The sequence below is a fragment of the Orcinus orca genome, chromosome 19 (genome assembly GCF_937001465.1).
Source record: "Orcinus orca chromosome 19, mOrcOrc1.1, whole genome shotgun sequence".
NCBI lineage: Eukaryota > Metazoa > Chordata > Mammalia > Artiodactyla > Delphinidae > Orcinus > Orcinus orca.
The window spans coordinates 39,587,797-39,614,449 of record NC_064577.1 but is presented as its reverse complement, the minus strand read 5'-3'; the positions used below and the strand labels follow the sequence as shown (position 1 = coordinate 39,614,449).

The window sequence follows — 26,653 nt, the reverse complement described above, 5'->3', positions numbered from 1 at the left end:
TTGTAATAGAAATAAACATACTGCTCCCTCATACTTGGGTTTTTCCAGAGAACTTTCACATCTACCCCATAACAAGTCATACATAACTGCCACTCCACCTTCTATATAACATTGTGATTATAGGTTCTCATAAATGACTGCCAGGCACTGTAAGGAAAAGCTTCCTGGAAGAAGTGGAAAAATCTGAGATCTGAAAGACAAGCAGGGAGAGTGGCCACGTTCTAAGCAGAGGTAACTGCAGACGTCAGGACCCCTAAAAGGAGAGAGCTTGGTGATTTCAGGGAGCATAGAGTAGCTCAGAAATATCATGAAACAGAATGTGGGACTGGGCTGGTAAAGGTTGTTGTGGCTAGAGGCCAAGCAAACTTTCAAAGACAGAAAATTTAGGCTTTTTCCTTGGGGCAATTGAAAAACATTTAGCAAGGGAGCAAAATGAGATTTGTATCCAGCTTCCTTTCCCCACACCCTTTTAATTAGTGAAATTAATCTCTTTCCAAGAAGAACCCAAATTTACATTCTCATTTTTACCCCTCAAAAACTCTCCAAGAACAAAGTTGCTTGAGGTAGGAAGGAACCACTTCACCAGTCTCCTCCCACCTCACCTCTGCCTCTAGGCAAGACCTCACCTAGAATTGCTGAGATTTCTATTTTCTGTGTGTTCCTCCAAGGGATTATTCCAATTTTTGTCGTGAGTGTGTGCCTTTCCTCTTCCTTTACCAACCCAGCTACTATCTCATGGTTTATCTGCCCAGCGGGGTTCTGGAAGGCAAGATGACAAGATGACGAAAGGAGAGGAGCAAGGCGAGCACAGAACTGGGAGGAAGGGTGATTTAGACTGTGCTATGCGTAACAACTCTCAAGCCGTTAGGGATGACCCCTCAAAATCAAGAGGCTGATCTGTCAGCCTCCAAATCAACAGCAGAGGAATTCAAGCAGGAGAGTCTTGGGCTGGGGGAGGAAGGCGTGTACCGATTAGCCAGCTGTGTGTGCAAACGTAGGGGCCCGCTTCAGCACCAACCAGGGATGCCCGGCTCCCCGGAGCAGGGGTTGTCGCTAGCCTTCTCTCCAAGAGATCTCGAAATATTTTTGGAGGGTAGCTGTACTGGAGGAGAAAGGTCTGGTCTGGAAGGAATCCTGGCCCGGGATATTACATATCCATCTTCACAGAAGTAAAGGAGGGACCCTGGACGCACCGCCGACCCTCAGGTTAGTCTGTCCCATGACCCGGAACAGCAGCTGGAGCCGCCTCTACGCCCTCTGCCCACGTGCCGGCAATAGCAGCCACGTGGGGCTCTGCGGAAACGCCTTCGAAAAGATTTGTCCCCTGCGCTGCCCAGTAGAGAGGGAGGCCCGGGAAGAGCGCAGGAGGAGGAAACGGTACCGGCAGGAGGCCTGGCTCGCGCGAGCCGGAGGCTGCAGGGGGCGGGGCAGGAGGCGGGGCTTTCCCGGCCAACGCCAGGGGGCGGGCCTCGGATCCGAAGGGTGGGCTTTGGAGGGCCGTGAGGAGCTGCTTCCTGGTCGCCTGGACTCCTCGGCTTCCGCCTTAGCTCAAACCCTGGCCGGGCCGGCCCCGTGGTCGCCATGGAGTCCACGCTGGGCGCCGGCATCGCGATGGCCGAGGCGCTGCAGAACCAGCTGCCCTGGTTGGAGAACGTGTGGCTCTGGGTCACCTTTCTGGGCGACCCCAAGAGCCTCTTTCTGTTCTACTTCCCCGTGGCCTACTACGCCTCTCGCCGGGTAGGCATCGCGGTGCTCTGGATCAGCCTCATCACCGAGTGGCTCAACCTCGTCTTCAAGTGGTGAGACAGCGAAGCCCTCCCGCGTCCTGGTCCCCCACCCCCAAAGGCCCTGAGCCCTGTGCAGTCCTTGATCTCTCTCGTCAGCTGCCTCAAAGGCCTGGCTTCCCCCCCACCCCACCCCGACAGTGAACCCATGGCCTTAAGACGTCCCATCCCTACCCCGTGGCCACTGACTTTTCCCCTATGAGCATCTTTGTGCATCTTGGACCTCAGAGTCCCCATCCTAATCACTAAACTAGTGTTTAACGGGCCTGATCAGAGAAATCACCTAAGGGGGCGTATTTAAAATGCAAATACCCCATTCCACCTCAGACAGACAGATTTTGAAACTCCAGGGGAGGGGCTGGGAATCTGTATTTTAACAGGCATCTGTGGTGACTTCAGTAGCAGAAAGTCCTGCTTCTCAACTCACTCTTTGATTCATTTATTCATTCGTTTATTTGACATAGTTTTTAAGAAGCATGCTTTGTGCCAGGCTTCACACTAGTGGCTAAGGACAGAAAAGGCTTGCAGATTAAGGTGTGGTCCCCCAGACCGTGGCCAGCAGCATAAGGAGCATTTGAAAACTTGCTAGAAATGAAGAATCTCAGGCCCCACGCCAGAGCTACTGAATCAGAATCTGCATTTTAGCAAGGACCCCAGGCGATTTGTGTGCACAGTAAATTTCAAAAAGCACTGGGCTAAAGCATTGCCTTCCAGGGAACACTTTCTCTTCTCCCTTTTCCCCTTCATTCACTAGTAGGCTCTGCACACAGACTTAGAAGCCAGGAACCCCAGGCAAGTGGGTGGGGCCCTTGGGGTGTATCTCTTTGTGCCACCTGTTCTCTCTTGGGTGCAGAAGGGAGCTATACTTCCCGCTGGGCATGCAGCTGCACCTCCCCTCACCCCTCACCACTGTCTCTGTTGCCAGATTGCCAGCCTGGGGGAGGGAAGGGAGGTTCATAGGAGACACTTGAATGGATGGGCTGGAATGACTTGCTGAAAAACAAAATACCTTCCCTTCCACTCTTCTCAGCCAGGGCTTCATTCCTGCTGTAAACGGAAAGCAATTGTCTGATCATTTCCTTCCTACTGAATTGCTCTTTGCTTTGTGCTCTCCTTCCTCAGAGTCTGTATAAGCCTTCCTCTCTAGTCCTGTTCCCCTAAGACCGCCCCCTTGGGTAGACACCCTTAATGCCCCCCACATGGCAGAGCCCCTGTTCATTTCCTAAGTATGTGTTGAGCATCTGGTGCATGATCCAGGCTCACTTTTTGGCAGGGAGAGGCAAGTACCTTCCGCACCTCCCTCCCCAGCACTTGGCTTCCTGCCAGCATCTCTTCTGCTCTCCCACCTTTTCTCTTTCTGGCCACAGCAGCCTCTGCAGTGTGTTTCCCAGGGTCCAGTGAAGCACCTGGCTAAGCCAGTGGATTTTGAATTTTTTTGTCTTCCTTATTCTCTCTCAGCCTCCTTGTCCATTCCCCACTCCCATTTTCAAAGACCAGAGGCTTACCTAAGTAACTCAGGCTGGAATTTGGGAAATGGAGAGAGGAGAAGCAGGAGGGTCAGTGAGGGTCTGGGGAGGGAGGGTGAGGGGCAGGTCCTGGGCTCTCTATAGATGGCAAGAGCAGAGCTGGCCCTGTAGCGGGAGGGCTAAGGATGGGACTTCTGAGCATCTCAGAGCACACACACGCACACACCACAATCTCTTGCCTCCTTATCACTTTAAAAAAAAAATAGCATGCTTTCTCCTGTTCCAAGGTAAAAAACCCTGGCAAGGCAATGGCACAGAATTGGACACCCTTTCTGACTCCAGCCTGTAAGCCCTCCAGAGTACTCCAGGTGTCCTTCTGCCTCAGCCCCCGTTCCCCTGGCTGTGTGTGTGTGTCATGGCATCTCGCATCTGTTCTCTTCTAGGTTTCTGTTTGGAGACAGGCCCTTTTGGTGGGTCCATGAGTCTGGGTACTACAGCCAGGCTCCAGCCCAGGTTCACCAGTTCCCCCCTTCTTGTGAAACTGGTCCAGGTGAGAAGCCTCAAACTTCCCTCTCCCAATGTGGTTAGGGTTCAGTGAGTGTTTGGTCATACTTTTCAGCTAGGGCAACCTAATCAGAGGCCCAGCCTCTCAGTTACTGGGCCAGAGAACAAAGAAACCCAGGGAAGACCATGTTGAATTATAGGAGGAGAGCACCCATGCCGCTTCAGGGCAGAGGGAGCTAAGGGTCAGTGCTGGAGGAAGGCTCCCCCCTCGGCCACGGGGAGGCAGCCGTGTTGAGCGATCACCAGGGGCACCTGGGTTCCACCAGCATCCTCTCACCACAAGCTTCTGAATCCCCTGGCAGGCAGCCCTTCCGGACACTGTATGATCACAGGAGCAGCCCTTTGGCCCATAATGACGGCCATCTCTTCCCAAGTGGCCACTCGGACCCACAGGTACACCTTGGCATTGCCCACCAACGGGGGCAGAGGTGATGGTACCCTGGACCCAAAAGACCCAGCAGCAGGGCAGCCTGGGAGCTGGAGTTCTGCAGACGCCAGGGCATCTGGTCAAACTGTGAGGTGCCTGGGTGCTGAGGGAAGCCCAGCTGTGCGTGGACGCCTCCTGAACCGTTTGCCTCTCTTCTTTTTAGCCGCTGGGTGAGGGTGATACCTAGCTTGGCTTATTGCACCTTCCTGCTGGCGGTCGGCTTGTCCCGGGTCTTCCTCTTAGCACATTTCCCTCACCAGGTGTTGGCTGGCCTAATAACTGGTGAGCAACTGCGGCAACAGGGTGGACCCAGAGGGTGCCGTTGGCAGTGGGAGGACCAGCGTATGATCTTCCCATTGTACAGCCAACCCCAAGGGCCCCCTTCTCCTGCCAAACTACCCTGCGGCTCGGGGTGGGGGTCATATCCCCAAACTCCTTGAAGCTGCTGTCACCCCACTTCCCTAGGTGCTGTCCTGGGCTGGCTGATGACCCCCCGGGTGCCCACGGAGCGGGAGCTAAGCTTCTACGGGTTGACCTCACTGGCCCTCTTGCTGGGTGCCAGCCTCATCTATTGGACCCTCTTTACACTGGGCCTGGATCTTTCTTGGTAAGTCCTGCTTTGAAGCTTGGGCAAGTTGGGGTCTCACCTATACCTGGCCCGGTGGGTCTCTGGTTGGTTGTAGCTAAAACGGGACACATTAGCTGTTCACAAACATTGAGTCTCCTGGGGTCACGGCAGAACATGGCGGTAGGCCCCAAAGGGGTGGAGAGCCATCAGCCCTCTAGGACCCAGGGGAATCTCTCTCCTGGCAAAGACTCTCGCTCCCCACAGGTCCATCAACCTAGCCTCTAAGTGGTGTGAACGGCCTGAGTGGGTGCACTTGGACAGCCGGCCCTTTGCCTCTCTGAGCCGTGACTCAGGGGCCGCCCTGGGTCTGGGCATCGCCCTTCACTCCCCCTGCTATGCCCAGGTGCGGCGGGCATACCTGGGACATGGCCAGAAGCTAGCCTGCCTTGTGTTGGCCATGGGGCTGCTGGGCCCCCTGGACTGGCTGGGCTACCCGCCTCAGATCAGCCTTTTCTACATCTTCAATTTCCTCAAGCACACCCTCTGGCCATGCCTGGTCCTGGCCCTCGTGCCCTGGCTGGTGCACACGTTCAGTGCCCAGGAAGCACCACCCATCCGCTCTTCCTGACTCTAGGTGCCTCCTACTGCCACTTTCCCTCTCCCAAAGCCCACACACTCCGTGACCTCCACACTCCGGGGAGGCAGCCCCGTCCCCTTCCAGCCCCCAACAGGCCCTGCTCATGGTGAATTTTCTACTTCTCCCACCACCTGGTCTCAGCCCCAAAGAAGGGCCTTCTCTCTCCCAGGAAGGCTGGTCCTCCTCCTGCCTTCCCTCCCATGTCCCCAAAGGGCAAAGGCAACAGCGAGACCAGTGGGTTCCTGTAACACTGTGAGGGGCTCAGAGCAGCCCCAATAAAGCCCTTCCACACCTCTGGACTCCTCTCTTGACTCTGTGCACATCTCCACTGGACTTGCCCGTGTGGCTGCAGGTGGAACCCTTGCCAGGCCACCTGTTCTGCACCCGCTTCAACCCTGTGCCCCCAGAGACTGAGAGTCAAAAGGAACAGGGAGACCTTCAGCCCGGACGCTCTCCCCACCATCACCACGTAGGCCACACAGAGGTTCCAGGAGATGCTGTGGCTACGTTCAGTGAAACCTTGTTCTTAACCCACAGGACAGAGATCCCACTCCCTCCCACCCCAGCCTCTTGTTTCCTAAATTGGCTAGTCTAGGGGCTGGAGAAAAGTAGTTTTTTTTTGGCCAGGAGGGGGAATGAGACCCTCAACTCCATTTGAGAGCCCAGAGAACAGAGACATTGGCCCCAGAAGGCACTGCCAGAAACAAGTTTATTTACACAAGGACACACAGTGTAACAGGTTACACAATACTTAACTGAAATCCATGTCCAAGGAGACAAAGCAAGGAGTGGGTTTACATGAGAACCAGACCAGCCGTGGGGAGAGGGAGGGTAAGCGGCCCGGAGCTGGGGCTCGGCATGGGGAGGCCTGGTACCCTGGGCCCAGCCCCATCCCCATCCCCCAGGAGGATCTAGAACACACTAACAACACACAAGACACAAGCGCACAATGAACCAATGGTGGTGGGACTCCTGCCCCTCCCCTGGCTCCCTCAACCCTGCTCAGGCCCCCATTAGGATAATAAATATGTAAACAGATTGGTGGAGCCCTGGGGACGGGAGGAAAGAAAGTATATGCGGTGTTGGGGAGAAGGAGGGAGGAAGACTCAGCCCCCTAGGAGCTGCTTCCCATCTTTGGTTTCCCACAGGCTGGAGAGCATTTGCTAGAAGCCTTGTGGGCTCCTAGCCCTGGAAACAAGAAGGCTAGCAGGGCTTCTGGGAAAGAGAAAGGGCAGTGCCCAGCCCCATCCTGGTCTTAGTTCCCTTGGGCTGGTGGCCCACAAAGGAAGCCCAGGAGGAAGGCAAGCTACAGCTGAGGGCAGACTCCTGGGTTCTGGCCCTGCCCCTTCTAGAACTCCCACTCACCATCCCCAGGCTTCAAAGCCAAAGGCCCCAGGAGAGAGGTGGGCCACTGACCCTTCTGCTTGCAGCGTGCTGGACGGCTGGGGAAATCTGGTCCTGAACAGCAGGGGGGCTCTCACCAGCCTGGAGCCCCCCTGCAGGGACCACCTTCTCCCCGCTCCCCAGACTGTGCCAGCAGAGGGGCAGGGAGGCCGACAGAGTAAGATGGAGAGCAGGCCCGGTTCTGCGCCTCCCCTTGGCCCCTCAGAACCCAGGAGTGCAGCTCCAAACCTCCCCCCACGCTTTCACCCTCTCCAGCCCCTGAGAAGGGGAAATAGGCCCCGAGGAGGGTAAGGCAAGACAGCCCTGCCCACAGACCTCAGGCCCACATCCGACGGCACAAAGCTTCCCTTCGCTGCTGAGGCCAGGAGAAAGGAGGAGGGGAGAGGGGTCTGTGTGGAGATGGTGAGGACACTGGGGGAAAAGAGTGAGAATCGCAGGGCGGGAACCCACCTCCCCTCCACTCTACACCTTAAGACTGTAGAGGGACCCTCCGGACCCTCCCCTGGGGCTGGAGAGGGGAGGAGGGTGAAATTAAGGCATTTCCCCCTAAGTCAGCTGAAGCCAAGGCACCAAACTTACTGTTCCCTCCTCACTCAGGGGGACCCCAGGACCGGAAGGTGCTATCTGGGCCCCAGGCCCACCTTGAGCTGGCCCAAGCTCCAAGGGGGACAAAGACAGAATGCAGGAAGTGGGTGTGGGATACAACGTGAGGGAAGGGCTGGAAAGGGTACCCCTGGGCCTACAGAGGGCGCAAACTTCTAGAGCTGAGACATGGGCCACGGGGGGTGGGGGGAAGGGGGGGCCTGAGGCAGCTTAGAGGAGCAGGAGGGGTGAGGCTGAGAGACCCACACGGCAGACGTTGTTGAATGTGTGACTTTTTGTTTTTTAATAGAAAAAATAAACAAAATCACAATGATGAAGCCCAGAGGGGTGGGGGCCAGGGCGTCACAGGGCAGGTTCCTGCTCCATGGGCTCCTCTGCCGGCCTGTGGGCACAAGCACAGGGAAGGGCACTGAAGCACTGTGGGATGGGGGGCAGCAGTCTGGGCGAGGGCAGGGAGGTGGGGGGCACCTCACCTGGGGCTGTGCTCCCGGCCTGCAGCAGCCTGGGCCTGCTCGGCCCCCACCGACAGCAAGGCCATGGCGCTCACAGTCTCAGCCTCCTCTGTCTCACCGGCCTGGGCCTCCCGCAGGGAACGGCCTAGACCAGCAGCGAACCTCTGCACACAGCTCCAGTGTTTGCCTGTGGATGAGGAATGGGCCGGGGGTCAGGGAGAGCCAGAAACCCCCAAACGTACGGACACCCCCAGCCCTAGCCCTGGCGTCACGCAAGCTCCGCCCCCTTGGCAAGCTGGGCCCTGAGTCCCTCTGCCTGTGCCCACGCACTCTGGATCTCGATGACTTTCTCTAGCGTGGCCACTGCGTTGACGTTGGGCTTTTGTTGCAAGACTGCCTCGTCCAAGGGCTGCAGCTGGCAGGGGAAAGAAGAGAAGGCTTAGAGTGGCTGCCCCTCTAACCATCCCGCCGTTCAGCCCCATGACAGGGGCAAGCATAGCCTTTCTGGGGAAACCTCTATTTAGAAAGCCTTCCCTCGCCACCACCTGTCCTCAGGAATCAGGAAAACCTCCCCAAGGGCCCTCGGTGCTGCCTGACCCAGGAAAGGGACCCTCCCTCGCTGGCCCCTTCCCCCTGGCCTACTGGCCCACCTCCCCCAGTCCCGCTGTGCACCCCTCACCTCCACGCTGAGCAGAGCGGAGACACAGGCCTCAGAGGCATCACAGATGGCGGTCAAGTCATGGCCTCCCTCGAGGGCCAGCACCACCCGGCCCCCTGCCAGTGTCATCAGCTGCCTGGTCAAGTGGCCAAAACCTTTAGGGACGGGTGAAGGGAGGAAGAGGAAACGGTTAAAGAAAAAACTCAACTCAAGAAAAAGTCAGAAAGGAGAGAAAAAGAAACAAGAGATGGGACAAACAGCACAAAAGAAGATGGTGGATTTAAACCCAAATAGATATCCATAATAAAATTCAGTGTCAATGGACTAAATGCTCCATAAAAGACAAAACGTAAGAGGCTAAAAAGATCCAATTACACGTCTCCCAAGGAGCACCATGAAAAACCACCACTGAAACATGAGGGATCAGCGAGCTCCATCCCTACAACTCCTGGAGGAGATGCCCCCCCCCCCCCCCGCTTGCCCCTCAAGGCCAGGGTTGGCAGAGGGAGAGTGGCAGGACGCTGCCAGGATGATTCCAAGTCTTAGACCTGCCTTCAACCCTCCTCCCAACCTCCCACTCGACCCCACCTTCACTGCTCCACAGCCTCCCTCGATCCCCCCACAGGCTCACATCTGGCGGTGACCGAGTAGCCACCCAGCGGAGACAGGTGTCCCTCGACAGCATCAAACCCGGCGGAGACCAGGACCACGTCAGGTGAGAACTCGTGGGCAATGGGCATCACCACTGTCCTGCAAAGGGAGGGCCCAAGCTGACCCTGGCAGGTGGCTCGGCCAGGCCTCCCCAGGCTCTGCCCCCCACAGAGCCGACCCCCTCCACCCATGCGGAACTCAGTGCCTTCTGCCCCTCCCGAGGCAGGGCCCGGGGGTTCCCACCCCTCCCTCGGCTCTTCTCAGTCCCCACCTGAAGGCCGTTAGGTACTCCACGTCTCCGATGGGGGGATCCACACCTCCCGTCCATGCCACGTTCACATTGTACCCCACGCCCGGCCCTCCGCCAACCTGGCAGCATGGTGGGGGAGGGGTTACTCTCACTGCCTGGGGATCCCAGATGTTGCCCCGCCCTCAGCCCTGCCTCCAGCCCTCACTCCACTGACCTCTGTTCTGCATGGAGGGGCAGTTGGCTGGCGTGGTCCTCCCACTAGGAGCCCAGACTCCCCAGGTACCAGCACCACCACGGGCCTCCATGGCTCCCTGCCAGGTCCCATTCTGCTATCTCCCCGAGGGCCCCACGTTTGAGCCCAGGAGCTGTACCTCTTCAGGAGCCCCAGAGCCCGGAAAGAAGTTCCCATTGTCATAGCGATGCAGGGAGATGTAGAGCACGGAGGGGTCGTTGTAGAATGCTTGCTGGGTGCCGTTGCCGTGGTGAATGTCCTAGTGGGAAGGGGCGGGAGCATCAGGGAAGAGGCCCAGCGTCTGACCCAAAGGTCAAAATTCTGCTTGGCCCACCCCGACCCTGTGGTGGACTTTGCGGGTGCAGCCCACCACTAGCTACAGGGCATCTGTGTTCTGTCCGCCACAGAATCACCCCACGCTTTTCTAACCAGGGTCTGCGGGCCGGGACATGGCAATGCACAGAGGAGACACAAAGCCAGGGGACGAATGTGATGGATCTCCCTGCGAGCCCACTCTGCTCAGCAGTGTGGAGGGAAACAGTACGGCTAGTCAGGAACTGAAAGCAAACAGATGCATTCTGAAGGAGAACCCAACGTCATGAACTTTGAAGCCCAAGCTGGGCTTCGAAGAGATTAGATCCCTCCTTGCTGAGGCCTGCTCCTCACAGGGAGCGGTAGGGGCCTTTCCCTCTGCTGTGAGAAGCAGAGGCGGAGAAGCACAGCGTGGCAGCAGGAGCAGAAATGCCGGGGCCCACAGGCCTGATCTGAAACCCAGTACCCAAACATCCCAAGCTAAGTAACCTTGGTTGGGTAAGTCCCCCAACAGCCCAGTGTCTCTGTTTATCGAAATGGACATCCTACTACTTAGGAAGCAAGGCGGCCACGAAGCAGCACCGCGTGTCTGGCACACAGTCAGCCCCCAGTCCCCAGACAGCAGGAGCTGTCTCCACCACTCAAGGCAGAAAATCTCCTCGGCTGCTCAAGGCTGCAGGCTGGGGGCCAAGGCGGACCAGGGGCTAAAAGCATTTCGAGTCTCCACTAGTGAGGAGGGGGGCCCCATGGGACTGTGAAGGCTGGGCTAACAGCCCCAGCACGGGCACCTGAGGACGAGGGCGTGGGGCTGGGGTGGAGGCTTCCTGAAGGCTGACCCTGGTCCCACCAGCCCACTGCCTACCCAGTCCACGATGAGAACCTTGCCCACATTCAGCTTCTGCTGCAGGAGTTTGGTTGTGATGGCTACAGAGTTGAAAAAGCAGAATCCCCTGCAGGGGTGAGCGGAGAAGAGGGCAGGTCGTCAGCCTTAGTGGATGTTTGCTCACAGATACACGCGCCATCAGCTCTGCTGAGAGGGAGGTGGTGTGAGGGCAGTGGGTCTGGGGCAGGGCTGCGGTGGCACTCACATGGCTGTGGATTCCTCCGCGTGGTGTCCTGGGGGCCGGATGATGGCAAAACCATTCTGGAGAGGTACAGACGGAGGGACAGAAACAAGAGGCAGGCAGGCGGGCAAGGTTGCCACGAAGTGGGTGGACACAGAAGGAGAGAAGCATAAGCCAGGACGAGAACATACGTCGTAAGCGTCAATCCCACAGCCTTTAGGAACGCCAGCCGAGGGCCACGTGAGACCCATGACAGCACAGACCTTAGTGCCTCTTGGTCGTTCCCGCTTTACCCCTCACCCCCCAGCTGGCCTGGAGCTAGCACCTCCTCCCCACATCTGCACCTGAGAGTTGAGATTACAGAGGACGGTGCCGTACTGACAGGAAAGCCACAGCTGCCCCATCACCCGCTCCTGAGGCAACAGGACCAAGGCCCCCCACACACTCACCTTGAGCTCCCCCGTCGCCACCTTGAAAGCCAGCTCCACCAGGCAGCCCACCGCCATGCGCACGGCACTGGAGGAGTGCATCTCATTCCACACGGTGTCACTGTCTACCTGCGGGGGCAGGAGAGCAGGCTTCAGCGTGCCCCCTGCAGGGGGAGGGCGAGAATGGGGGTGCAGCTGTGGTGGGCAGGAAGGGAGGGGCTGGAGCTGGGAGCACCACCCACCCATCCCCACTGGCAGGTGCCCTACTCACCCCAATGCCCCCACAAGGCAGCATGGCGTACATCTTCTGGCTGATGGGGCCTGCAGGGAAGAGGAACAGAGCTACTCTGGAAGTTGCCTCAACTGCCAAAGCCGCAGGTTGGGGTGTGCAGAGGGCAGTAAACTCAATCACAGAAAAAGAAGGCCAGGCCCCAGCACACGACAGGCCTCTGCAGCCCATGCCAGCTGGGAGATGTCTGTCCCCCGTCCTGGGGGGGGCATCCTACCTCTGGGGCAAATGGCAGGGAGAAAAAGGGGCCTGACAGGTTAGGGAGAAGGGCAAAGCCCATCACCAGGCCTGACCTGTCACCTCCCATCCTCCTGCACACATCCCACCAGCATGCCGTAGTCTGTGTGAGTGGCGCCCTCTGGAGGCGTGCAATGTGGCAACTGCGCCCACAGGAACCCACCCGCCTACCCCAGTCCCACCGGGGCAGAAGACCTGGCTTGGCCCACGCCCCCCCATCGGCCGGCCAGCTCACCGAGCAGCTTCTTGCTGTCCAGCTTCTGTCGGTTGAGGGGACTGGTCCCATAGAGCAGGGTGTGGTATTCAGAGTGCACCGTCTGGATCTCGTCCAGCGTGGCTTTGCGACCCCGGATCCGCTGCCAGGGGAGAGCAGGAAGAGAGGCCGGTGAGAGGGATGGTACCGCGGGCTCAGCTCCCCCGAGGCCCAGCCCCTCTCTCTGCCCCACAGCCTGGGGCACATGGGGCCACTTTCTAGCCTCGGGAGATCAAAGGTTGTTGAGAAAGTATGCCCCGGTCCCCCAGGGACCCCAGTCCAGGACCCTCCCCCATTCAGCTGGGGATCATGGGGGAACCAGGCTACAAGGGATGGAACTGGCAGGTGCCTGGGGGGCCTGGCCCTGAAGTCAGGGGTTGAAGAGACCCAGACAGAGGCTTCCCCGACAGGGGAAACACAAAGGCTTTCGCTGGGTTTGAGGTGGAAGCTGGGAGCAGGGGCTCCCTTACCTCACACTTGCTGAGCAGGCCTGTCTCCTGCAGCCGAGACCAGATGCTCTGGATCCGGCCAGCGTGCTCGGGGTGCACGTGTGTGTTGCCGCACATGCACTGGTGCTTCAGCATGAACGTGTCATAGACCACACCTGGGCCAGAGACACACCTGTCAGCCAGCACTGCTCGGGGCCGTGTGACAGCCTGGCCCCCGCCATCCTCAGCAGAGCTCACTGAGCTTTTCCCCAGACCACCCTGGTCCCAGCACCTCCTCACAGGCACCCCAGCTGCCCTCCCACACACCTGCCCCTCTTCTTTTCATGAAATTCCTTTCCCCCATCACCGCCTGTCAAAAGCCTCCCTGCTCCTCAAGGCTCCAGCAGGCCGCCCTTGACACCCCCATCGATTTTGACCTCATGGCGCATCCTCCTTTCCCCTGCTGTCACAGCCCCTGTGTGCTGCCCCTCTACCCCCCGACGCACCCCACTGGTGAGTGGGGACCGTCCTCAAGCATCTGTGCCCCCTCAGAGCCCAGCACAGAGCAGTTTCACATGGAAGAGCTTCTGGAATGGACTGAGGCTTCACATTTAACCTCACAGGGCAGAGAGGGAGCTAGAACAGCAGGACCAAGCTGAGACAGTGGGCTCCCTCCACCTAGGCCTCCAGGGCTCGTGTGGCGGGGGCGCAAAACTGGTGGTCCCTCAGCAGTGGTGGGATGGGCCCCTGAAAGAAGACGCTGCCCCAGTGGGCAGGGACACTCACCACCCTCCCACTGACGCAGAGGCTGCCACCACTACCACAGGTGGCTGTGGTGCAGAGGGAGGGGGCCAAGGCCTGTTTTCTCTCCCTTCGGGATGCTCTGAGGGGCCCTGGCCATCTCTCCAGGGCAGGGGCTGTATCTTATCTCTTCACGATGCCCAAGGCTGGATGCCATGCACAGGCCCCCTGGCAGACGATGTGAGGACAGTGATGCCCAAGGCTGGATGCCATGCACAGGCCCCCTGGCAGACGATGTGAGGACAGCGGGCGTGGGGCTCACCTGTGGTGAAGAGGTGCTTGGTGGGCTGGTCCGGGGGGCTCTTCATGCCCCCAGGGGCAGCAGGTGAGGACTGGGTGCGGCCCAGGGCCTGATGAGGCACAGTGGCCAGGCTGAGGGGCGCCTGGTACACCTGCAGAGGCTGCAGCTGCTGGGCATCTGCAAACACCTGGGAAGGAGGAGAGTGGGAGGGAGCCTGGGTGAGGCTTAGTCTGAAATGGAAGTGAGGACAGGTGGCTTCCCAGGGGGTGGGGGGCCTGAATCCAGCCCTTCTCTTCTCTATCGCCTCCTCCCCCCACCCTCCTCCCTCCAGGGACAGGAGACACTCCAGCCTTAGCCATCTTCATCTCCATCTCCGAGGAGATGGGGAGAGATGGGGGGGGGGACGTGATGAGTCATGCTACCGGAGTAGCATTGAGGTAAGAGGCTGGGAGGGACGGGGGTGTGAGAGGGGGTGGGATGAGTCAGGCCCGGAGGGCTCAGCTGTGTCCGCAATGAATGGAGTGCGTGCTAGTCACCAGGGCAGACTGTAGTAACAGCGGGGGCGTGTGTGTACACACGCACGCAGAGACCGACGCACAACCGGCCCTACGCAGGCAGAAACGCAGATATACACGGACCACGTGCACGTGCACACGTGCACACGCGCGCGCGCAAACACACACACACACACACACTGAAGCAGACAGGCGGGGGCAGTCACAGACGCAGGGAGGGGCTGGCAGACGGGGCACAGACAGCTGTGAGACTGACACAAGCAGCTCCCTCCCTTCCACAGCCCCTTGTCTCTTTCCTGCTCCCCTTTCACTCTTAAAAAGTTGTTCCTGCACAGCCTGGAAACTGCAGACTGGGGAGAGGGAAGGGTAAAGGTGGAAAGATAGCGGGGAGGACGCAGGGGTGGTGATCAAGGGCTGGGGCGGACGGGGCACCTTTTTGTAACCAGCACTGGACTCCTCCAAGTCGGGCCCCTCCTCAGCACCACTCTCGCCCTCCTCATCCTTGACCTGGATGCAGTCCTCCTCCTCCTCCTCCTCCTCCTCCTCCTCCTCCTCCTCTCCCTCCTCCTCCTCCTCCTCCTCTTCCTCCTCCTCCAGGTCTTCCTGTGTGCTCTCACTCTCCGTGGAGCCTTCTCGGGGTATGGCCAGGGCCCCCTCCCCCAGGAAGGCCTCCTGCTGCTCTGTCAGCTCCTCCTCTGTCTCCTCGGGGTGGGTGGTGGGCTGCCGTGGCAGCTCCCCAGTCTTGGTGAGGATCTAGGAGCAGAGCAAGGAGGCACGTCAGCTGGGAGGGGGCGCAGCTGTGCAGCCTGTGGTCCAGGAGGTTCTATCCTTCCCTCCTCTCTCCCCGGCAGACAGCCGCCCAGCCCATACAGACCTTTGATGTGAATCAGAAAAAGGCAAGGCGGCTCCTCTGATGCAGCCTGGGGAGTGGCCTGGGTGTCAGCCCCCTGCCAGCCCCCTGCCAGCCCGGCACCCTCTGTGTCCTGACCCCAGCACGGCCCCGGATGTTTGCTTCTCCCGGCTCACCTTGCCCAGCTGCAGCTGCTGCTGCTTCTGCTTCTCTAGGAACTGCTGGTGCTGCTGCTGCATGACCAGCTGCTGCAGGGCCTGGGGGCTCTGGGGCAGCGGCGAGGACTGAGTGCGGCTCAGGGGCCGGTGCCGAGGGAGCTTGCCCACCGTCCGCATGCTGGTGGCCACGCGCTCACCCGTCACCAGCGGGGACTGCCCGTGGAGCGGCACTGTGGAGGTGGTGCAGGGAGGGGAGTAACCATCACTGTCAGGGCACCAGGCTCCCACTCCCACCCCGAGACTCTCCCCCTTCTGGAACAGCGCCGCCTCCGTACTCAGGAGAAACCCGCGAGGGGCCTGGAGCACCCTGCCCCCAAACCTGAACCCCATTCTTCCTCCTCCCCACAACTGAACAGTTTCGCAGCTCAGAGCCACCACCTCCGGCAAGACGTCCTGGATTCACTTACGAGCACGTATAGTCTCGGGCCCTCCGTGTGCATGAACAATGACTAGTTCTCCCCAACTGCAAGACCTCCCTGATCATGGACGTGGATCCCACCCAGCTGGGAAGCCTGGAGGCCAGGATCACGTGTCTTTTAAGCAGAACCTCTTCTGATGCCACCAGCTACTTATGGGCTGACTGTCCAAAGCCGCGCTGTCCAATCCCATAGCTGCCAGCCACACGTGACTACTGAGCACTTGAAACATGGCCTGTCTCAACTGAGATGTGCTCTGAGTGTGAAATACGCACCAGGTTTCAAAGACGGTATGAAACAAAGTAAAATATTTCATTGCTAACTCTTCATATTCATTTCATGCTCAAATGATAGTATCCTAGATATACTGAGTTAAGTATATGTTATTAAAACTAATTTCACCTGTTCCTTTTTACATTTTTTAACGTGGCCACTAGAACACTTTAAAGTACACATACGGCTTGTATTATATTTCTACTGGACAGCACTGCTCTGGAATGTGAGCTCCATTACGACGGCAGAGTTCGGGAACAGTGCCTGGCCGGCTGTAGGTACTCAATAACGTCTGTAGAATATGGAAGAAATCAATGATGCCATGGAGGGGAGCTGTGACAGGGCTGGTGAGTATCCCTGGCTACTTCTCCCTGGCAGTTGGTCCTTCCTTGAGCCCTCAGAATGGGGGGGGGCTGACACCCCCTCCTTGGACAGCTGCCCGCCCACTCACCAGCAATGAGGGTGCTCTGCTGCCGGGCCTGCTCCAGCAGCAGCACATGCTGCAGCAGGGAGGCATGCCCGTGGGGGCTGGTGTCGCCCTCCAGTGCCACGCCCAGCAGGCAGCTGGGGATAGAGGATGTGCTCATGAACTTGCCCGTCAGTGCACCACCCTGCCGCAGGGACTGGAGGGCCTGCCTCTCGGCCTCCTGCTGCGTCGAAAGCTTTGGGGAGGCCTGGGGAGAGGAGATGGAGATGAGGGAGGGGTTTATACTGCCCCCAGTCCTGCCGACTTTGGACCAGCATCCCTCACCTACCCTCTGCCCACCCCCAGCTCTGGGCGAGGGCCATCTGATCTCCATCAGGACCCTGGGAGGACAACAGCCCCAGCCGGGGACGTCCAGGACCGAAGACCTCAACACCAGAGGGAGGACAGGGTATGTGCCCCGTACTTACGGTGAGGTGCGAGTTGGTGACAGTGACCGTGGCCTGCAGCCCTAGGGAGATGTTGGGCAGAGAGGGAGACGTGTAGAGGCTGAACTGGTTGGGGGAGCTGTCCAGAGGGAGGGCCCGGTGCTGGGGGAGCATCTGGGGAGCAGTTGGGAGAGACAAGCATGAGAGCAGGCAAAGGGGGGCCACCTGGGGCCAAGGCTAAGGGCTCTGAATGGCGCCCCGCTTCCTGCACCAAGCCCCACCTTGGGGGGGACTGAGAGATAAGAGCCATTCAGAGGCCCGTGGGACAGATCCCACTTCGGGGCAATAGGTCCCTCTAGCCTGTCCACGCAGGCAGAGCGTCCCTGCTGGGCACGCTCAGCCAGACAGACCGGACGGGACAGAAAGCAGCGCTGGCCCACCCGCCCAGCCCTTGGCAGGCCTGTACCTCGGTGGGGATGTTGGGGACTGAGCCAGTAAAGCCATTCTCGGCGATGGTGCTGTGGGAGCTGTTAGGAGAGCTGGGGCCGGAGCCTGGCGCGCTGTTGCACACGGCTGCCGCTACGGGAGAAGTGGCTGTCACCTGGGCCTGCTCGGAGCCACCCCCCACTCCCCGGCCCTCAGAACAGGGACAGGAGAGGAGCCCTCACCTCCAGGCCCGGCACCTGTGATCTCAACAGCTCTCTTCTTAAAGGTGCTAATGACAGTCCCGTCCTTGCGACGCAGGAGGGGACTGCTTCTCCGCTCGGCCACCTTCTGCTTTAGCCTCGAACGTACTTTTAAGTTGGGTTCGGAGGCTGGGGAGAAGGCAGCCGGGGCTCAGACACACGCACACAAACGGACACACCTGCGGCCTAGCCTGGCCCCTCCACATTCCCACCTCTGCCCACCCCGCCACCCATACCCTGGGAGGCCAGGTTGTACTCACTCACCTGTTTTGCGGAGGGGGAAGTCATCACGGCTGTCGTAGGGCCCAAGCAAAGGCAGTTTGTAGGAGGGAGGCGTCCCAGGGGGGCCGCTCTGGGGAGGGGAACTCTGGTCCAAAGAAGCATGGTGGGCTCCCCTGCAGGGTGGAGGGAGGGGATGGAAACAGATGTAGGTTATCACCCAGGCAGCTGGACCGGCCACCCAGCAATCTACATTTATGAAACATCCGCTGCGTATGGGGATAGGAAATGGATCCTGGGGAGGGCAGCGAGGAGACAAACAGGGGTGGGAGTCTCATCTCCTAGGAGAGGTTACAGGGCCCCTATATGGCTTCAGGCCAGGAGCCCCTTGCCATCCTGCAGCCAAGCAGCCCCTGAGCAGGACACCTGTGCAACCCGTGCCTGCCGAGGGCCATTACCAGCATTTGGGATGCTGTGGGAGGGAATGGTTGAGGCCGCCTGGTGTGGGCTCCTTTGACTTCGACAGGAGGAATTCCTGGAGCCTCAGCTTCACCTCGGTGCTGGCGATGGCACCTGCGGGACAGGGCACAGCTGACCCGGGAGCTTGGGGCCAGGTCCCCACAGCTGGGAGGCGTGGGGCGGGGCAGGAGTCCCAGCTGGCCCCGGGCGGCCCCAGGCCTTACTCTCTTTGCTCTTCTCCTTGTTTCGCAGGATGAGCAGCTGCTGCTCCAGCCGCTGCTTCTCCAGCTCCTCCTGCCGTTGCTGCTCCCGCTGCCGCTGCTGCTCCAGCTCCTGCTGCCTCTTGGCTGCCAGCATCTCCTGCTGCTGCTGCAGGGGCGCAGGGGGAGCGAGGCTGGGTGAGCCGGGTCCGGGCGGGGGTCAGAGGTCTGGGTGGCCCCCCACCCCCGCGCCCTCCCTCGCTCACCTTGAGGTGCTTCTGCAGCTGGACCTCATGCTGCCGGGTCAGGTGGTCGTGCTGTTTCTGGAACTCAGCGAACAGGAGCTGCTTCTGCAGCTGCTGCTGCTGCTTGAGCGCCAGGAGCTCCTGTTGTAGCTGCTGCTCCCGCAGCGCGGGGTCCACGGGGCCTGCCAGCGCACCCCGCAGCTCCACAGGGCTGGGGCTGCCTCCTCCCCCGCCCCCCATGGAGCTGGGCATGGCTCCTGGCAGCACCGGCTTCACCTCCACTGCGGGGAGAAGAGACAGGAAGGGGTCGGTGGGCCATCCCAGACCCCACCGGGCCCTGGCTGCTATGCCTGGGGCCCAGAAAGCTACCAGGCAGGACTACTAGACCCAAAGAGAATGGGGGAGGGGGAGTCAAATCCCTCTGCTCTGTGGATACAACCTTCTGCCTTAAATAGATGAGATCGAAGCCATGAACTTCACTAAGAAAACGTGCAGGGCTTCCCTGGTGGCGCAGTGGTTAAGAATCCACCTGTCGATGCAGGGCACACGGGTTCGAGCCCTGGTCCGGGAAAATCCCACATGCCGCAGAGCAACTAAGCCCGTGCGCCACAACTACTGAAGCCCGCGTGCCTAGAGCCTGTGCTCCGCAACAAGAGAAGCCACCGCAATGAGAAGCCCGCACACTGCAATGAAGAGTAGCCCCTGCTCACCGCAACTAGAGAAAGCTCGCATGCAGCAACGGAGACCCAACACAGCCAAAATTAAATAAATAAATTTATTAAAAAAAGAAAAAAGAGAGAAAACATGCATAAGCAAAGCAGGGTACCTGGAATATCACGAGTGTTCAACGAAGAATATCGTCATTGATAGTTAAGGCCACTGGGCATTTTATGTGAGTTACTTTAGTGATAAGGAAACTGAGGTTTAGAGAGGTGTAAGTAACATGACCAAAGACATACAGCCAGGTGATCAATGAACCAAGATGTGATTCCAAACCCTATACTTTTTTGTTTGTTTGTTTGTTTTTTTGTGGTACGCAGGCATCTCACTGTTGTGGCCTCTCCCGTTGCGGAGCACAGGCTCCAGACGCGCAGGCTCAGCGGCCACGGCTCACGGGCCCAGCCGCTCCGCGGCATGTGGGATCTTCCCGGACCGGGGCACGAACCCGTGTCCCCCGCGTCGGCAGGCAGACTCCCAACCACTGCGCCACCAGGGAAGCCCCAAATCCTATACTTTTAACCACCGTCCTTCCTGTGCCTCCTCCCCCACCTCTCAACACCACACAATCCCCGCCAAGAGGCCTATATACTACAGGAGAAACCGAGGCACAGACGTTAGTTCTAGAACTAACGTGGCTAGCAGCCAGGGACCTCACTAAGCCCAGGAGAGGCCTGTGGAGAGCCTCTGGGCATCCCTATCTGTTCCCCTTTTCTCTGCCCCACACTCAGCTAGGGCAGATGGGGCAGGCAGGAGAGGCTATGGGAATACGGGGTGGGGTGGGAGCAGGAGACCGCAGGAAAAGGGGGGGTGCAGGGCTGCACCAAACCAGGGACAGGAGGGGGCTGGGAGTCAGACTCGCTTCCTTTGCTGGATTATCTCCTTTCAACAGTTTTATTGTAATTACCCTGAAAATGCCGCTATATATAGAGTGAGCCAAACAGCAGCTGTGCCTGGGGGGAGGGGGGAAGAGAGAGAGAATGGGCGGGCAGGCGCAGGGAGGAGGTGGGAGGAGGAGACAGGAAAGGAAAGGGAATCAGACAGGAAGAAGGGTAATGGCAGGGGGGGCTGGCTGGAGCCAAGGCAGAGATCTCAGAACTCCAGTCCCAGGGAGAACGAGGAAAGGGGTGGAGGGACCTGCTGGGTCCCAAGACCTTGCGTCCAGGCCCCCATGTGGACCATGGACCAAAGGGCCCCAGGAAGTGGCAAAAGATTCCAACGGGCTCATGGGAAAGATGGGTCTCGACCTCTTGATCCCTGTATAATGTCCTCTGGTCACTGAATGTCACTCTCCACCACTGCCCTACGGTTGCCAGGGCAACTGGGCAAACACCACGCCAGCAGGGAGCCCCAAGCCCAGCCCACACCCCACAAAGCCTCCTGACGCCTGCAGGAAAGGGAAGGCAAGCTACCCACTGCCTGGAAAGGAGGAAGTGAGAGAGGCAGGGCCAGACCGTCTTGTTTCTTTTCCACTTCTTTCTCCAAAGACAGCCCTCACTTTCCCCACTCCAGCCCAGGGAGGCCACAGGGAGCTGGGCAGACTTTCCGGTGGCAAGGAGGCCCACTCCAGCCCAGGCCTGCAGAAGGAAAGACCCCACCATCCTGATGGCTGCCGGTGTCCCCTGCCCTCGCGAGCAGGCCTCTGCCCAGGCCCCCACTGCCATCTCTTATCAGGAGTGGAGAGGGAGCCGGGAGGGGGGCTAAGGGCTGAGCTAAGAAAGGCTCCCACACCCACTGCAGTCTGTGAGCCTGGATCTCTCCAGGGAGCCTGCACTGAATAAGTGTCCCCCCAAGGCAGGGACAAGGCCTGCTGAAGGCCAAGGCCATGCTACCCTCATGGCTGAACATGGCTCCTGGGACCCATTGGAGATGGGAGAGGGAAGGTGGCCTGAGCAGAGTTATCTTTCATGCTCCCCATTAGCCCTTCTTCCCCCAGCACTGCCGGGCACATTCCTCTGTGGTTTGCCCGCCAGCCACACTGACGACTCTGCAGCCACAAGGCCAGAGCCACATCTGCAGGAGTGGCCAGATGTGACCAGGAGGGTGGGGTTACACACACACACACACACTCACTCACTTTCCCTCCTAACCCATGTCCTGCCCCAGCACCAGGAGGAAAGGCCCTGGGAAACGACAGAGGCCCTTTCTGGAGGTGGCCGGCCCTGTCCAGGGTGCAAAAGTAGGGTGGCAGCAAGGACCCAGCAGCCAGCCTCAGGTGTCCCCAGCCCTGGAAACACTCAGCAAGGTCCTGGGCTGGCCGCAGTGTTATCTGTTCCTAGGCGAGGCTGGCTTGGCCCACGGCACTCTGATCACTCAGCCAAGGTGGACAGGCTTCAACCTGCTGCTCCCGGCAGTGCCGGGGCTGTGGGAGCCGGATGCCAGCCCGCCCGCCCGCCCAGGGAAGGGCAGGGGTCCAAGTGCTCCTGGCTCCCAGCAGATAACCCTGCTTGGGCTGGAACTGCCGCCAGCAGTGCTGGCTTCCCTTGCAGGAGCCCTGCAGAGAGGGCACGGGCTCAGGCGAGGGGACTCTCCCACCAGGGCTCCTGCACAGCCGCTGCCACTGCTGCCACCGCGGCAGAGATGCTAGGTCCTGTGCTGCAGTCGCGGCCTCAGTCCCATTGGTATGCAGGTGGCGGGGCGGCCGGCAGGCTCTGCCACACAGCCTTGTTCCCACACAAGCAGGAAGCACGAGCAACTGGGAATATTAATCTGCAGGCCCTGTGGGGCCTGGACAGGATGCAGCAGCCCGTGGGTCTGCAGGTAGTAGCCCAGCTCCATCCAAGATGGAAGGGGCTGCGGCTGGACAGCTGGAGTCAGGGAAAGGGTGGGGGGAGGCACAGAGCCCCCCAAATGCAGTTTTCTGGGCATGACACCTAGAGTGTGGCTGGCCTTGCTCCCCTCGAGGATCTGTGCCCTCTGCAAGCTTAGCATGAGCAGAGCAGGTGGTAGTGGCTGCCTTGAGAACCAAGCACCTGGAAGGGGAAATGGGAGTGTCATGATAGGAGGAGGCTCTCGACCGCCTCCTGGTGGACTGAAAAAGGTGGCAGGACCTCTGGAAAGGGAAGAAAGTAGATGGAGGACAGGCTGGGGACTCTGGCCAGCAAAGGCCTGGGAAGGGGTCACATGGGAGGGCACGGCATCCTACCCCAGGGCTCCTCCTGACAGAGAGCTGCAGAAGTGGAGAGGAAGCCGGTAACTGACCCAGGGACCTCCTGCAGAGGCAGACAGAAGGGTTCAGGTCTGCCCGCTCCATACTCCTCCCCTTCCAGGGACTCTGACCCTGCCTCCTGGGAGCTGTGGCCTTAGGAACTGGCAGCAAGAGCATCCTGTCCTCCAGCCTTCGGAAGGACTAACCAACACTGCCTCCCCGGAGAAGCCCCGGCCCAGGCAGCTGGGTAGGCAGCCATCAGAAGGGCCCCGCACACACCAGGCTCTGGCGTAGAGCAGACCGCTCTGCCCAGCTCATGGGAACAACTGAGCAGCGCCAGCAATACTTTAGTGACACTTCCTTCCCATCTAGCTGGGCTTCCGATCTCTCCATGAGCCCCACTGCCCCATCAGCCCAGCGGGGGCTCCCACAGCAGATTCTCTGGGCAGTACAGCCAGGGATATCCTGACTCCTGGGGCGGGGGCGGGGCCGGGGGGGGGGAAGGATGACGCAGGTGCTGACAGGGTAACCTCTGGGATGACTGCCAGCACAGACTTAGACTAAAAAGAGAGTGTCCAGGCAAAGGGACACTGCCCCCCGAGCAGACAAGGGGTTCTAGGACACCAAGAGCAGGTTTTTAGCAGCACCTTTGGGAAAAGGGTTCAAAATAAAAACCAAGGTCAAGCCTTCCTCCTTGCTCTGAACACAGCACAGGCCATGCCCCAGCTCCCAGCCTTCTCTTGGAGAAGTCACCAACTCCAGTATCCCTGTGACCCAAACCCTAGCAGCAAGGAAATGGTACCTTGAGTTCCCCCTGCAGAAGCACCAGAGTGGGTAGACTGACCTGACAGACCTAAGCAGCTTAACAATTGGCTCTAAAAAGACCCTGCTCCCAGAAGCCACCAGCCACAGAAGGCTGGGGGGAGGAGGGGAGCCAGGGTACATAGAGTTTGAGGGAGGGGTGTATTAAGCGGTTTGGAATGTCTACACAGGATGAAAATGAGGCCTCTGCAGATAAGGCCTGGATCTGAAGAGCTACCCCCAACAACAAGAGCGAAGAGAGAGAAAGGGGAGGGACCATCTGCTTCAGCTGCCTCGTGTCACAGGCAAGGAAACCAAGCCTCTCAGGGACTCAAACCCAGGTGTCCTGGCTCCCAGCTCAGGCGGGCGCCGTCTGAACACTAACCTATGCAGTGCTAACTCCAGTGCGGGGCATCCCGGGTGCTCAGCAAGAGCCAGCCTGGCCCCTCTGGAGAGGCAGCAGGCTGGCAGCCCACCCTAGAGGGCAGTGCCTTCCACCAGCACCCAGGCCCTCCGGAGCTCCCTCAGCAGTCTGGGGTGTCAGCAGCTTCCTTAAATGTCAAATGACCTCGTTCTGTTCCTCTGGAGAATGGGAAAAGGCTCTTGTCCCCTTGCTGGCCTTGAGGGATTTTGGAAGGAGGCAGGGAACAGCATTTCACACTCCTCCCCATGACGCCGATGACCCCTCCCCACCAAGGACGGTTTCCCATGATCTATTTCTGGGCTCTTACGTGACTAGGGAGGCCAATTTAGGCTCGACAGGTTCTACCACAATGCAGACAGTATCTCCACATGTGCGAGCTGGGGATGACGCTCACCTAGCAATTTTCCCAACTCCCCATGCAGCGCAAGCCAACACACATCACGTAATTGGTTAAGAGCGAGGGCTCTGGAATAAGAGAACACCAGGGTTCAAGTCGGCCTCTGCCACTTCCCAGGGCAAGACACCAAGCCCCTCCTTGTGCTGCGTGCGGGCATCTGTGAAATGGGAGGAAGAACAGCACCCACCTCCCAGAGCTGCTAGGGCTCCGGAGAGATAACACGTGCAGTGGGGCTTGGCGCAGAGCCTGGGAAAATCTCAGGAGGCACTAGTAGAGGCTATTAATGGTTGACATTTGTGTGTGTCCTGGACCCCTCTGGCGGTCTAGTGAAGCCTAAGCCCTCTTAGCGCTCTCATTTCAGACCGTCCCAAGGTCACTCTGTGGTCCTGTCCCAATCAAAGCCCTTCCAGTGGGCCCCACACAAGCTGGAGCAGCCGGCAGCTGGATCCCAGCGCAGGAGGAGGCATCCCTGGGGAGAGCCTCCTCCCGATGGCAGCTCTTCCTAGCCTGTCTCTCCGGCCTCCCCTGCCTTGTTAGCTCCAAGAAGGGCCACCCTGTCCTCTGAGGCTCAGCCCACAGCGGTGGGATCCCTCAGTCCCTTAAAAGCATTACTTAACACAGGTGAACACAAGCTTTGGTCCCTGCTCTGGGGCCCCAGCTCCCGGCAGTCAGAAAGCCTTTCCAGGTATCTAACTTCGCTGTGCCTGCTGCAGGCAACACCCCTCTCCCCAGGACCATTCTACATCCACCTGGGGCCAGGACTCGGGTGACCCGAAGCCCCTCTTAGGCGGAAGCAACGTGAAACTGATGTCAAAGACTTAGAATGTCACTGAAGGGAGTGCCAGCCGGATCAGCCACTCAACTCCCCCAGCTGACAGAGGAGGAAAGCAAAGCCAGAGATGGAAGAAATTCATCCAAAGTCACCTGGAAAGGAGGCAGAGGATCCGGGGCTTAACCCTGGGTCTTCTGGTTCTCTCTTGCCTCCCACCAAAACCCAGGAGAAATCTTGAAGGCTATTCCTGAACTTAATGACAGCAGGGAGACAAACTCCGTATGAAGGATCCAGGGATCTAGATGGGAGACCTGGTTGGCCCCAGAACCCCAGAGCCAGGAGTGCAGGGGAAAAGGGGGCCAAGTGAACGGAACCCCCAGAAACCTTGAGGTAGACTGTGCCTCTCAAGGACCTTACGCTTAAGGGATGCAGAGCCCTGGCGGAAGGCACAAAGCATCTCTCACCGGCAAAAACAGAGTTAGTCACTGGTCTTGAGCAGCTCTCTGGAGGAGAAGCAGACTCACTTCTCCCAGCCCAGCCATTTCCAGGAAACACTTGGGCACTGAGCTAGAGGCAATTAAAAGGCACACTAACCATTCAAAGTCTGCAGATGTCGCCGGGACTGCTCGCTCCACACCTGGGGTAGACAGCAGGGGCTCCAGGGCAGGAGCTCTGCCTGCACTACTCCCCAAACACAGCCCAGCCCGGAGCGTCCAGCAGAGTGCCCTGTCCCCCTGGCCACTTGTCATAATCCCCTGCCCCGCTGGGATTTAGACACCTGCTCCCCAGTGTCTTAAGACATCCTCCGTCTCCAGACTGCCAGGCTGCTGGGAGCTGGATTTGAATTTGACTGAGGCAACAGCCTCCCTCCCTCTGCAGCTGGCCTTCTCCCAAGAGTCCCAAAGCCCATCAAGGCCTTCTAGGGAGACTGGTGACATCCACGGGCAGGCTGCTAGGCTCCATGACCCCTGTCCATAGGACCCCTGCCCATACTCCAAGCATGGTCTAAGCCTACTCACATCAAAATCATCTGAGATGTGTTAAAAATGCCGGTTCCTGGGCTGCCCTACGGAATCCGAACCTTGGGGTGGGGGGGTAAGGCTTGGGAATCCGCATATTAATAGCTCCCCTCGGTAACTCTGTGGCAACGGAAAGTTTGAGAACTACTTTCTCACAGTGTCCCCCGCTGGCGGCATTTCTGCTGCCAACCTGACAGCTGTTACAGCTGTGTGCGTGGACACGGTTAATCTGATTTCCTGTCTGGCAGCTGTGCAGCAGGGAAGGGACAGCTGAGGGTCTCAAAAACAAGAAGAGGGGATGGGGTAGGGGGGATGGGGGCAGGGGAGGCTGTCTGAATGGGACAGGGTGTTCAACTTTGTTCCTGAGCCCGCTTCTCCCGCCTTGGGCCGAAATCCCTACAGGGAGGGAAACAGCTGATCCAGCGGCCCCAGTATTGGTAGAAAACAGTCTCCTCCCAGAAACCTCAGGAGCCCCCCAAGACCAGAATGGTCTCTCTTGTCGAGGAGCACAAACTTTGGAAGCAACAAAGGCAGACCCACCACATAAGGTTGTGCAGGCTGTGTACTGCACAAGGGCACCCAACTGAAGGGGCAAGTTGGGGGCTGAGGTCTAGCCCATGCTCCCAGTGCTAAGCCATGCACTCTGGCTTGAGGATACAGCCACCTGGAAGAAGGGCCGCCTTTAAGACATTT

The 26,653-nt window shown here is 59.0% G+C and overlaps 2 protein-coding genes across 10 annotated transcripts in view; one reads left to right on the top strand and one right to left on the bottom strand.

Moving 5' to 3' along the window:
- Positions 1-755: 755 nt before the first annotated feature.
- Positions 756-5,745, top strand: G6PC3 (glucose-6-phosphatase catalytic subunit 3). 2 transcript variants are annotated; one of them, XM_004286003.3, is made up of 6 exons: positions 769-1,799; positions 3,694-3,800; positions 4,117-4,207; positions 4,405-4,523; positions 4,707-4,848; positions 5,074-5,745. In XM_004286003.3, exons 1-6 carry the CDS (start codon positions 1,582-1,584, stop codon positions 5,435-5,437), a joined length of 1,041 nt encoding a protein of 346 aa, XP_004286051.1. In that variant the 5' UTR covers positions 769-1,581; the 3' UTR covers positions 5,438-5,745. The 2 variants fall into 2 exon arrangements, with proteins under 2 accessions (XP_033272776.1, XP_004286051.1); XM_033416885.2 differs by lacking the exon at positions 4,405-4,523 and having other exon boundaries at positions 756-1,799; positions 5,074-5,245.
- Positions 5,746-7,709: 1,964 nt separating this feature from the next.
- HDAC5 (histone deacetylase 5) overlaps positions 7,710-26,653 on the bottom strand; it is a 34,818-nt gene continuing 15,874 nt past the window's right edge. For 4 of the 8 annotated variants that reach the window (XM_033416881.2, XM_033416882.2, XM_033416884.2 and 1 more), the window contains 24 exons: positions 18,704-18,963; positions 18,462-18,606; positions 18,237-18,351; positions 17,824-17,954; positions 17,542-17,688; positions 17,340-17,452; positions 16,916-17,047; positions 16,473-16,695; positions 15,291-15,502; positions 14,697-15,017; positions 13,771-13,936; positions 12,750-12,883; positions 12,262-12,382; positions 11,772-11,842; positions 11,522-11,629; positions 11,097-11,152; positions 10,871-10,958; positions 9,836-9,955; positions 9,486-9,583; positions 9,195-9,313; positions 8,585-8,718; positions 8,236-8,320; positions 7,927-8,092; positions 7,710-7,835 (listed from right to left, as the gene is read on the bottom strand). In XM_033416881.2, the coding sequence (XP_033272772.2) occupies positions 7,796-7,835; positions 7,927-8,092; positions 8,236-8,320; positions 8,585-8,718; positions 9,195-9,313; positions 9,486-9,583; positions 9,836-9,955; positions 10,871-10,958; positions 11,097-11,152; positions 11,522-11,629; positions 11,772-11,842; positions 12,262-12,382; positions 12,750-12,883; positions 13,771-13,936; positions 14,697-15,017; positions 15,291-15,502; positions 16,473-16,695; positions 16,916-17,047; positions 17,340-17,452; positions 17,542-17,688; positions 17,824-17,954; positions 18,237-18,351; positions 18,462-18,606; positions 18,704-18,963 (3,305 nt within the window). In that variant the 3' untranslated portion in view covers positions 7,710-7,795. The remainder of the gene's footprint in view (positions 7,836-7,926; positions 8,093-8,235; positions 8,321-8,584; positions 8,719-9,194; positions 9,314-9,485; positions 9,584-9,835; positions 9,956-10,870; positions 10,959-11,096; positions 11,153-11,521; positions 11,630-11,771; positions 11,843-12,261; positions 12,383-12,749; positions 12,884-13,770; positions 13,937-14,696; positions 15,018-15,290; positions 15,503-16,472; positions 16,696-16,915; positions 17,048-17,339; positions 17,453-17,541; positions 17,689-17,823; positions 17,955-18,236; positions 18,352-18,461; positions 18,607-18,703; positions 18,964-26,653) is intronic. The other 4 variants (XM_004286002.2, XM_033416883.2, XM_033416877.2 and 1 more) reach the window with 2 other exon arrangements.

Coding starts and splice junctions, on each gene's coding strand:
- G6PC3 (XM_004286003.3), top strand. CDS start 1,582: ATGGAGTCCACGCTGGGCGCCGGCATCGCGATGGCCGAGGCGCTGCAG. Junction 3,801..4,116: donor TTCTTGTGAAACTGGTCCAG/GTGAGAAGCCTC, acceptor ATCCCCTGGCAG/GCAGCCCTTCCGGACACTGT. Junction 4,849..5,073: donor CTGGGCCTGGATCTTTCTTG/GTAAGTCCTGCT, acceptor CGCTCCCCACAG/GTCCATCAACCTAGCCTCTA.